General features: G+C 36.5%; 1 protein-coding gene across 1 annotated transcript; it reads right to left on the bottom strand.

Moving 5' to 3' along the window:
- Positions 1 to 3,024: 3,024 nt before the first annotated feature.
- ved (ventrally expressed dharma/bozozok antagonist) lies at positions 3,025 to 6,605 on the bottom strand. Its single transcript, XM_051938779.1, has 3 exons — positions 6,174 to 6,605; positions 4,957 to 5,213; positions 3,025 to 3,694 (listed from the first exon to the last, which is right to left on the bottom strand). The coding sequence occupies exons 1-3, from the start codon at positions 6,403 to 6,405 to the stop codon at positions 3,350 to 3,352; spliced, it is 834 nt and encodes a 277-aa protein (XP_051794739.1). The 5' UTR covers positions 6,406 to 6,605; the 3' UTR covers positions 3,025 to 3,349.
- Between the last annotated feature and the right edge of the window lie 4,758 nt (positions 6,606 to 11,363).

Raw genomic sequence — 11,363 nt, 5'->3', positions numbered from 1 at the left:
GTGGAGTCACAGGAGTGCCACATCAAAATATGAATAAATAAATAAATAAATAAATAAATGTGGAAATGTAAAGAGAAATAAATAAATGAATAAATAAATAACTGTGGAAATATAAAAAATAAATAAATTAATTAATTAATAAATGTGGAAATATAAAGAGAAATAAATACATAAATATAAAGGAAAATTTTGTCTTTGCTTTTACCTTTCCTGTTTTTTCCTTTTATTTATTTATTTATTTACTTATTTATTTATTTATTTCTCTTTATATTTACATATTTATTTATTTATTTATTTCTCTTTATATTTCCTCAGTCCACCAAGAAAAGGAAAAATGCAAATCAGTTTGCTCTGGGCGGGGATTCTGAACACAGGATTCCTGCCTGAAGGCAGCTCCAAGGACGGCTGAAGTGAAGCCGTGTCACCGTGGAGCTTCGGCTGATTCTGCCATCAGACACTGAAAGGACGCTGCTAATTCGGTAAATTAATGTTTATTTTCTTATCAGTGGCAGAATCAGCCGAAGCTCAACGGTGACATGGCTTCACTTCAGCCGTCCTTGGAGCTGCCTTCAGGCAGGAATCCTGTGTTCAGAATCCCCGCCCAGAGCAAACTGATTTGCACTTTTCCTTTTCTTGGTGGACTGAGGAAATATAAAGAGAAATAAATAAATAAATAAATGAATAGATAAATATGGAAATATAAAGAGAAATAAATAAGTAAATAAATAAATGTGGAAATATAAAGTGAAATAAATAAATACATAAATAAAAGGAAAAAACAGAAAAGGTAAAAGCAAAGAAAAAATTTCCTTTTTATTTATTTATTTATTTATTTATTTCTCTTTATATTCCCACATTAATTAATTAATTAATTAATTTCTCTGTATATTTCCACATTTATTTATTTATTTATTTATTTATATTTTGATGTGGCACTCCTGTGACTCCATACACTGCAGCTGCCCCTCTCAAAAAAAGAAAAAAAATGTAAGCAGAATGAAGCCAACAAGCAAACAAGAAGTTGATACTTTTGTATTTATTTTCATCGCTGCCAGACATTAATTGTTCAAACCTATGAAATGAAATTAGCTGTTTGTCAATGCTAAAAACATCCCGGTTAAAATAAAATCTTAATTTAAAAAAATGTTGTCAATGAATATAAAGACATTCCCTTCGAAAAGTTTCAAAGAAATCAAACAGCCCTTCCTGAAAAAAAATACTGTTAAAATGTCTTATAAAGTGGATTTTCCAGCTCTGAAGCTAATATTAGGAAGACCTGTGGTAGCCAGTTTTTAATGTTTTAATGACAAAACTAAGTTGTTTGTATCCACAACAAAACTTTTGGTGGAACTGAGTGAATATTAGTGTATATCAACATTTTTGAAAATTAAAGATTTTTTGTTGTGATGACAAATTATAGAGTTTTATTATTTGAATTTATATTTATAAAAGTAAATGTATAAAAGTAACGTTTACATAAGCTATTGACATGATTAGAAGTTCCAACTTTTTCTTGATGATTTTGGGATATTCAATTAAACAAAAAATCTGCCAAATCCTGTAGCAACTGATGAGGCTTTTAAAGAATTGCTGAAGTTAAACAATTTAACACCGAGGGCCTATTTTCAAAAATTCAGAACTCAAAAAGCATTTGGGGTAAAACTGTAGGATTTTGCAAGGTTCAATGATTTGGGTTTTGGCCTGATTTATTTTTTCTTTTTTCAAAACACTACAGGACATGAAGTGGGAAAAGTTCTGAAATCTGGGTGAATTGTCATGGAATGTACCTTTCTATCTTTCTATCTTGTTTCACATGTCATCATCTTGTAGATACACTAGGGGGCAGTGCAAACAGCCACGATGTACTTATAGTGCCTAACTTTACTGCAGAAAAAATGATTACAAAGTCCAGCTGACTGATATATAATATTTTATGGGACTATTGTAGCAAAACTGTCTGAAGAAGAGTTCTTTATGGTCCTTCATGTGAGAAAGAATAACAGTATCAGTGTGGAAATACTCTTACAACTACAAGTCCTGCTTTTATACTCCTACACAAGTAAGCGCAGCATATAGTTGAGTCAAATGTCAAAAATACAAGGATCAGTTGTGTAGAAAATCAAGCCCTTTGAGTGTCGGTATTATTTACTTTATGAGTACTAAGAGAGTCATTAGGGACTTTCCACAATGACATTACAAGTACAGCAATGTAGAGTACTTGAGTAAATGTGTTTGCTTCCAAATTGCCAATGTACTTCAGTGGTGGTTTCTATTTAACAACACAAATGAAAGTCCTGCATTGAAAATGTTACTCCCCAGCGAGCAGGGAATGCTCCCACGTCATTATCTAACTGCAAGTAGTTCAAATGTTTTTTTGAAAATGTTTTTCATCTACTATTCAAAGAATGGTTTAAATATATTTAACATTTCAAAAATGTTCCAATAAAGGTTAACTAAGACATAATGTTACAACTGGAACATTAAGAGGATGGTGTCAGATTCTGTTCCATCATGACAGAGGAAGAAAAAATGTTTAAAAGATATTGAGCCCTGAGAAGATAAAACCATTTTTGATGAAACATTCCTGCAATATGACATATTAACAAAGTTAGAATGTTTTTCCTACAATGTTCTGTGGCTGTTGTTGAGCTGACACATTATAGAACATCTTTTCTATAAAACATACCTATAACAATTTTACATGATAACAAAGAAAGGACATTTTTCTTTAAAATTCAGAAAGCATTTTAGAAATGTTAGCGTGTAATGGTCTAACAATGTTATCATTGAAAGAACATTGTATCTTTAGGAAGAACATTCGGGGAACTTCCCTCTGAAAACTTCACTAGAACTTTACACAACTTTCTCAGAATGTTTTCAGAACAAAAACAGTCCAGCTTGGTCAAAGCCCTCCCACAATAACTATGTGTTTCAGTTCATGACAGCATTGGAGTAAATGCACAACTGGACTAAACAGGATTAAGTTTTATTTGACTTCCAGATAATCGATGAAAACACATGACATAATCTGATTAGTATTTATTTTTTATTTCAATCTCATTTCACAGTGACATAACAGCAAAAATATGATAAACCTTCATAGATTCATATTAAATATTTCCAAACTATACATCAGGTACAAGCAGAGATACACACACAGTTACATTATTGCACACCACCCTGTTTGATTCATGACCAAGAATCAAGTTTCAAAGCAGTAACTGAGCTGCATTTCATATAAACCTTCTGTTTCCATTGATGCTATCAGGACAAGATGAGTTCAAGACGATGAGATCTCCTTTGGTCACAGCAGAACACAGTATTGAGGCTGGTCCTCATCAGTGGCTGATCAGTAATACTGAGGATACGTCGTGTAGGATCCTCTCAGCTGCGAAGTGGCTGAGGGCAGCATGACTCCTGGGCGGCTGCTGTACTGGTAGAAGGAGTCCAGAGGCAGAGCTGAGCTGTACTGCAGGCTGTGTGGATGGGCGAAAGAGGCAGCAGCAGGCAGGCCCTCAGTGGCCCCCGCTGGCCCTGCTGCTGAGTGGTATCTGGTGTAGGGCCCCAGCCTGTAGGCCTGCAGCTCGTGGTAATGCATGAACTGAGAGGCCACGTTGGCCTGACAGGCGTGAGCCAGAGCGTCCTGTGCCGTCCTCTTCAGCTTCATCCGCCGGTTCTGGAACCAGTTTCTGATCTGAGGAGAAAACATGAAAATGTGTTTTTACAATGATTAAATATGTGCTAGAAAAATGCATCTGTGGGAGAAAGCATAAAGGCTGAAGTCAGGATTTTTAAAAATGAAATACTCTTATTGATTACTCACAAACAATGAATAAACTTAAAATGAAACGACAGAAAGATATAATAAATTCTGAACAATCAAAAGGATAAATTAAAAATGAAAAAAGCAACCAAAATCAAATCTTGTAATTTAAATTAAAATAAATAATAAAAAATGTTAGCCAATAACTGAAGGAACATTAGCTAGCTAAAGCTAAGCTACCACTACATCCATCTGTTGACTGTGAATTGTCCAGAAATGTAAAAATATCCATCCATCCATCCATTCTCTATACACCGCTTTATCCTCACTAGGGTCGTGGGGGGTGCTGGAGCCTATCCCAGCTGACTCGGGCGAAGGCAGGGGACACCCTGGACAGGTCGCCAGTCTGTCACAGGGCTACATATACAGACAAACATTCACACTCACATTCACACCTACGGGCAATTTAGAGTAACCAGTTAACCTCAGCATATTTTTGGACTGTGGGAGGAAGCCGGAGTGCCCGGAGAAAACCCACGCATGCACAGGGAGAACATGCAAACACCATGCAGAAAGATCCCAGGCCTAGGCCGAGACGTGAACCAGGGATCTTCTTGCTGCAAGGCTAAAGTGCTAACCACTGCACCCACTGTGCAGCCCCATGAAAAAATATACGACAAAAATATTTACAAATCTAAATAAACAAAAGCAAATGCTACAAATAAAAAAACAGCTAAAGAATACAATAGAAATTAACAAATATATGAATTCCAAATAAGAAATAAAATTGGTTCCCCTTAAATTATTAAGGCATTGAACACAAGCAGAATTTAATAATAAAATTTAATTGAAATAAAATTTAAGTTAAACAGAAAGTATTACAATTACATAACTAATACTTAATATATATTTTGTTTAAGAGCTACAGTGTGTAACTAGCAAGCAGTTAAAAAGAAAAAAGCATAAATAAAATACATTTTTAAATTCTACATTACTTCAACAAACATGCTTCAATTACAAAAAATCTGTCAAAAAAATGACTAAAAATTTAGTAAAACTGAATATTTCATGTGTGTCGGTAACTGTTTGATTTTCTTTCCCAACATGAACATTTAAATCCTGTTTCAAAGCCTTGCCACATTACCAAAAATACATTTGCTATATATATATTTTTTTTATATGAAGACTGTTACCTGTTTGTCCGACAGGTTGAGCGTCTTGCACAGCTCGGCCTTGTCCTGTGTTCCCAGGTAGGGGTTCCTCTTGAAGGCCGTCTCCAGGCTGCTGATCTGCTCTGCAGTGAACGCTGTCCGAGGCCTCCTGCCCACCGGGGGGGATGGAGGGGACGTGGAGGGGCATTCGGAGGGGGGAGACAGGGACTGACCTCCTTCACTCTCGTACCCGGACGTCTCCTCCTCTGTCCCGCTGCTGAAGTCTGCCTCAGTCGCTGCTACAAGAAAGGAGAAATGTAAATGGATTTTAATGCAGGTTTAGAGTAAATCACTGATGGAAACATTCAGATGCTAAAGTAAAAGCACTTCTACTTTATACTTTTACTAAATTTAATGATTTGCCACCTTTGAACTTCAGTGGAGGTATATGTTCTGTACTTAAAAATACTGAGAAATAATGTAACACATTTTTACTAAAGCATTTTTATCTGTCCAGAAACATTTCTCTGGGATCATGAACACATCATTCTGTTATTAATGTATTTGATCACTGCCTTTCTTTGGAAAATATTGCACTTCAAACTTTTCTTACATACTTCAAAAACTAACAATCTATATATTATTAGCTTTAAATGTAGGTAATTTAGCATCTGAAAGCAGTATGTAAATATTCAATACATTTTATATTATTAGTATTTTATTTAAAATCTATTAAAATATGCAAAAAGTAAAAAAAAAATGTATAACACTAAATATTACTTGAGAAAAACAGAAACTAAACAAAATATGTAAAATAAAATAAATATGAAACATACAATATATTAATTATGAAAATCTAACTTGATGAAGAATTACATTTAATAAATTGATAAATAAAAAATAAGCTAAATAAAATATTTTACAAATATAGACATTTTAAGTTAAATAAACTCACTAAAATATAAAATACTTTGTACAGACACCCCAAACTGTTCTCTATAAATTTCAGAGGATTCTATTACATTAAGAAATTAATTAAGAATTATATTTAATTATCCAAATAATTAATTAGACAAAAAAAATCCCCAAAATAAACAAAAATAAAGTACAGGTAAAAATATTAAACATTGAGTTGAAGTACATAAAACTGTTCTCAAATAATAATAAAATATTTTGCGCACTTTAAAAAAATTGTAATTAAAAATATAAGAAATTAAATCATTTCAATCCAGTTTGAGGAAATGTTTCTAAAGTCCTACCTTGGTTCTTGGGGCAGATCTGCTGCTGCACAAAGTTCTGGCTCTGGGCTTCATGGCTCTGCTGCTGCTGCTGCTCATAAACATTTTCTGGCTTGGGTCTACAGTAGAAGCCTGGGAGGCTCTCTGAATGAGTCCCCCAGGCTGCAGGTCCTGAGGCAGCGATGGCGGGGGTCTCTGATCCTGCCGACTGGCTGCTCTGGGCCATCCACTCGATAGAGAAATGTGACCTCATTGCCCCACCAGTAAATCCTTTTCAGAAGTGAAATGTGCAGAAAAGTGCAGGAGAAGTAGCCGGTCAGTGGTGCTGGCAGAGTCTCTCCACAACCTGGTGTATTTATAGGGGCAGCCCAGCACATCTCCACCTCAACCGGCCTGAAGATCAAAGCTACATCCTCCCTGCCCTCCCACCATCCCCTCCTTTAGGTTTAACAACTGGAGTAATTAAGGCGTCACATTCAGAATGAGAATGAGGCTGTTACAACAAGGCTCCAGTGAGTCTGGGAGGGACACCCCCTCACCCCTCCTCACCCCCCTCCCCTCCTGTCTCCTTCCTGCCTACAAACAGTTTACTCGTGGTTTACACATTCTCCTTGTTTTGTTAAATCACACATAAGTTTAGGCAAAATCACAGAAAGAAACAGTAAAGAATTAGTGTCCAGCAATGTAAAAAAAAAGTCTGAATTTTTACAGTGAGAAACTGTCAAACCATGACAGTAAACATCTGTAAACTCTATAACAGTTTGATCCAGTTTACAGGGTGACCCAAGAGTTTGGAAACAAAATTTAACTGCAGTGTCTATTTCAGTTGGGGGTGCATGAATTCACTCTTATTTTACCCATTTTTGTTATACCATAATAAAATAACTTAAAAGCATAGTATTTGCCGAGTGCAATAACTCGGAAGAAAATTAATAGAACCATAAGGTCCAGGTATGCTGGAGAATAACTTCAAAATGCAGGCCATCAGTGTCAGATTTCAAAACTCTTGATGGTAAAGTATCTGACAGTTTTAAGTTTTTTTAAACATCCAAAAGTACTATGAGGCAACATTTACTGGCCAGTTTGAGGAACCTTCATAAGCATGAATGAAGATACATTTCAGAAGATGCCAGTGTAACCAGTTGGTGGAAACGTTCACAACTTTGTATAAGAAACAAACATGAACATGTCGAAATATGTTTGTTTTACACTAATCTGATACTCTTCTGAATATATCTGTGGTACTGATTTATTGAAATAACATATATTATTTGGATTATAGACTTTCCATTTGTTTCCAAACTTTTGGGTCACCCTGTATGTAACACTGAATCACTGTAAATAAGTTTACCAGGAGAAAACTGTATTTGTAGTTTTCTTCTCTTGAAAAAAAAAATCATTTTACTACTCTTACACAGTTATTTAATATGTCTATTATATTGAATACTGTAATTTTAGCATTTATTTCTTGGAAAGAATGCAGTTTTTCACAGTTAAATATATGTTCTGTTGTGCTGTTAATGGAAACATGCTGTAAAATTTATAGCAAGCAACATTTTTGCAGTTATTTTATGTAAAAGAAAACTCTATTTCTGGTCAAATTGATGTACTTTTCTGTTTCTAACACATATATGGTTTAATATTTATGACAGCTTTAATCAGAATATTTACATATACGTCATACCTAAAAAATACATATATTAAATTTTAAATACACACATTTTTAAGTGAAACTATTTTTTTTAAAGTTACATTGTTTTTCTAGGCACATTTTCAACAGTAAAATCAACAGTATCAACACATTTCTTTACCATAAATGAAGAAAATGTTTTACAATCATTTTGTGGTAGGGTTCTGGCAACCACAGCTGCTGGAATTTTACCGTATAAATAACAGGTTTCTTTTTTACAGTGTGAACTTAAGAAGAAAAAAATTAAGTTATGAATCCAATTACTGTATTGTTTGGAATGAATCATTTGAATTATTTTTGAGAGTGTGTGTTGCTTTGTGGTAAAACAACATGAAACATTTTAATACAGTATTGTTTTATCTCTATTACTCAATCAAAAATCATTATCAGGTCTCCAAGAAGGAGATGATATGGACGTGAATATTGTTTTTTGGTAAACAAGCATTACAGAGAACATTATAACAAATACAATCCTCATTTATTAACTCCTCAATTGCTTAAGTTAACACAAAAGAAGAAAATATTGCTAAAATTACGTGACTGACTTGTTTTTATTGAGGCTCTCCCATTCTCTCTTCAGTTCTGGTGACCTAATATCCATATGTAAGCTAGTCTAATCTGACTGATAATATATTTATTTCACGCTCACATAACTTTGTTGATGAATTCTGTTGAGAGTAAACACTGACGTTTCAGTTTTCCATTGTAGCTTGAGTTGAAAAGGAGCGTTCAGCATGAGAGGTACTGTATGTGACCCCAGCTCACTGAATGATCCTGAGATTAGAGGTGATCTGTTTAAAGGCTCATCAAAGGTTCAACTGATAGGTTTTCAGGTCTGTGATCAGGATTTATCAAAGAACTGATCCTCTGGTGAAACCAACACTGATACACAAATGTGCTGTGATTGGGGAAGAGTACAATACCCCCTCTAAGACGTACTGGAGTAAGAAGTTCTTTGATATAAAATACTCAAGGAAATGTAATGTAATTACTTACTCACTGCATAGGACAAATATGTTGATGGTTTAAATAAATTCCCTCCCAAGCACTCAATACTACTGCTGAGTGATCTGTATGTTGACAGCAGGATCAGTTCTGTTAAAAAAAAACACCCAACTAAAATACTCAATAAAAGTACGGAAGTAAATAAAAAAATTAGTTGTCGTCTGTCAGTAACAGTGTAAGTAGTTTCAAATAAAGGGTGCTAAGTTTTACTCAGTAAACGGACTTAAACTGAGTACAAAACCTGAGTACATTTACTCAAGAATAGTGAGCTATACCTGAGTATTTTAGTTTGATGTGACCTAAAGCATCAATATCAGAACTTCTTCCCATGTTCTGTACTTTGTACTTTCTTAGTCCGTCAGTTACAAACAAGAGCAGGCTATAGTGAACAATAAGTACTGCTTGAGTATTTTAGTTTGATGTAACTTTAACAGATGTCCCTCTGATAAAGTAATATGCTGACTGGTCACTCAAAACTACTACTGGGTTCATGATAGTAAATTTATACCCCGTCCACACGAAGACGAAACGAGGTCTAAACGCAAAAGTTTCTTGCCGAATCTGCGTATCATCCACACGAAGACGGCGTTTTGGGGGTCTGTAAACGATCATTTTTGAAAACGGGTTCCAGAGTGGAAAGATTTTGAAACGCTGTTTACGCAGCTCCGTGTGTACGGGCGATCCGCTGCTTTTCAGAAACGCTTCATCATAGTTTCGTATCTTCATTGACACGCATGCGCCACACGCGGCCACGACAACAACAATGGCAGCGTACAGTGTAACAAATGTGCTGATGAAGCTCTCTGTTTACAACTTTTGCCGCAAGTGCGCATGCCCACAGTTTTTTTCTTCTGTTTGTGCATGTTTCTGTCATATCGTTACAGTGCCCCTAGAGGTGTGGCATGTGTTTTACGTTTCCATGCGTATCGAGTGCATTCGTGTAGACGCACACAATTTCTGAGACGCCTTTGTCTTCATGGCGATCGTTTTTGAAACTGTTCAGCGTTTTGTCTTCGTGTGGACGGGGCCTTAAATCACAGTTGATGTTAGTAAATCACCGTCCCATAGACGATTAGCCTACATACATTACTGTTCAAAAGTTTGGGGGTCACCCAGACAATTTCATGTTTCCCATGAAAATTCACACTTTTATTCACTTTTATTCTATTCTTTTCACGTCATGGTTACAGTGAGGCTGTGCAGGCTGCTGTATCTGCCAATGGGAAATCTTTAACAAAGCCGTGCATCCACATTATAAGCCGCATCACTGCTAAAATTTAATCACTTGGTCGTTGTGTCATTTCTGACTTTCCCTGAAAATTTCATCTAAATCTGTTGCTCCGTTTTTTAATAATGTTTCACAGGGACAGACAGATTCACAGACTAACAGAGTCACAGACTAACATACGCCCATCGTCACATAACTCCACCACGCCTTGGCGGAGTAATAATAGCAGCAGCTAACGTTAGCTGACTATGCCTGTAACTCAAATAAGTTAAAAAGTTCTAACAGGTTGCTATAGCAGCACCTTTTGACACTTACAAAGCACGTCATGACAAATATTACTTCTCCCCCTTCTTTTTACAAAAGAAATTATGACTTACTCATAGTCCTCTGTTCAGATCTGTGCTGCTAATCGATGGGATCAATGGTGATGCTGTCAGAGTTTACAACCTACTCAGAACCAATGGAATGAATGAGTGATTGACATCACTGTTAGACAATGACCCAATCAAGGGGGAAGGAACCGTCTTTGTCGCCGCTGATTGGCTAAGTGTTCGCAGTCTGAGCCTTGTGCAGTGTGAGTAACTGGCAATTGATATTTGTAACTGGCCAGTAGAGTGGCCAGTGGGGTGGCCATCAGATTTGTAGGCCACCGCCTGGTGGCGCCGTTGCACATTGCAACTGTTTAAAGTCGCATAAAATGGCGCTACTGAGAGTACTGAGTGAGTGATGATTGATTATTGTGAGTGATGATTGATTATTGGACCATCTTAAGTTCCTCTAGGTGCTGGATCTAGATATGGTGATAAGGAGCTGAATGATGATCCAGCTGGGGAACCTTTGCTGCGACTAAGCAGATTGTGTCTGAGGGCAGCAGTGGCCGGCAAGTGGGCGCTGTTTTGTATGCAAATGGTGCGGGACCCGGACACATTGCCCTGGTTTAAAGTATTAATCGGCTCAATCAGCAGCGCCGCCATTGATAAGATAATGAGCTGATGGATCCGGGGCGCTGCACAGTTGCGTAGTGGTTAGCACTTTCGCCTTACAGCAAGAAGGTCCTTGGTTCAAGTCCCGGCCTGGGCCTGGGATCTTTCTGCATGGAGTTTGCATGTTCTCCCTGTGCATGCGTGGGTTTTCTCCGGGCACTCCGGCTTCCTCCCACAGTCCAAAAATATGCTGAGGTTAATTGGCTATTCTAAATTGTCCGTAGGTGTGAATGTCAGTGTGATTGTTTGTCTGTATATGTAGCCCTGCGGCAGACTGGCAACCTGTCCAGGGTGTCCCCTGCCTT

The sequence above is a fragment of the Acanthochromis polyacanthus genome, chromosome 18 (genome assembly GCF_021347895.1).
Source record: "Acanthochromis polyacanthus isolate Apoly-LR-REF ecotype Palm Island chromosome 18, KAUST_Apoly_ChrSc, whole genome shotgun sequence".
NCBI lineage: Eukaryota > Metazoa > Chordata > Actinopteri > Pomacentridae > Acanthochromis > Acanthochromis polyacanthus.
Note: the sequence above shows the minus strand (reverse complement) of the source record. Positions and strands in the feature narration are given on the sequence as shown.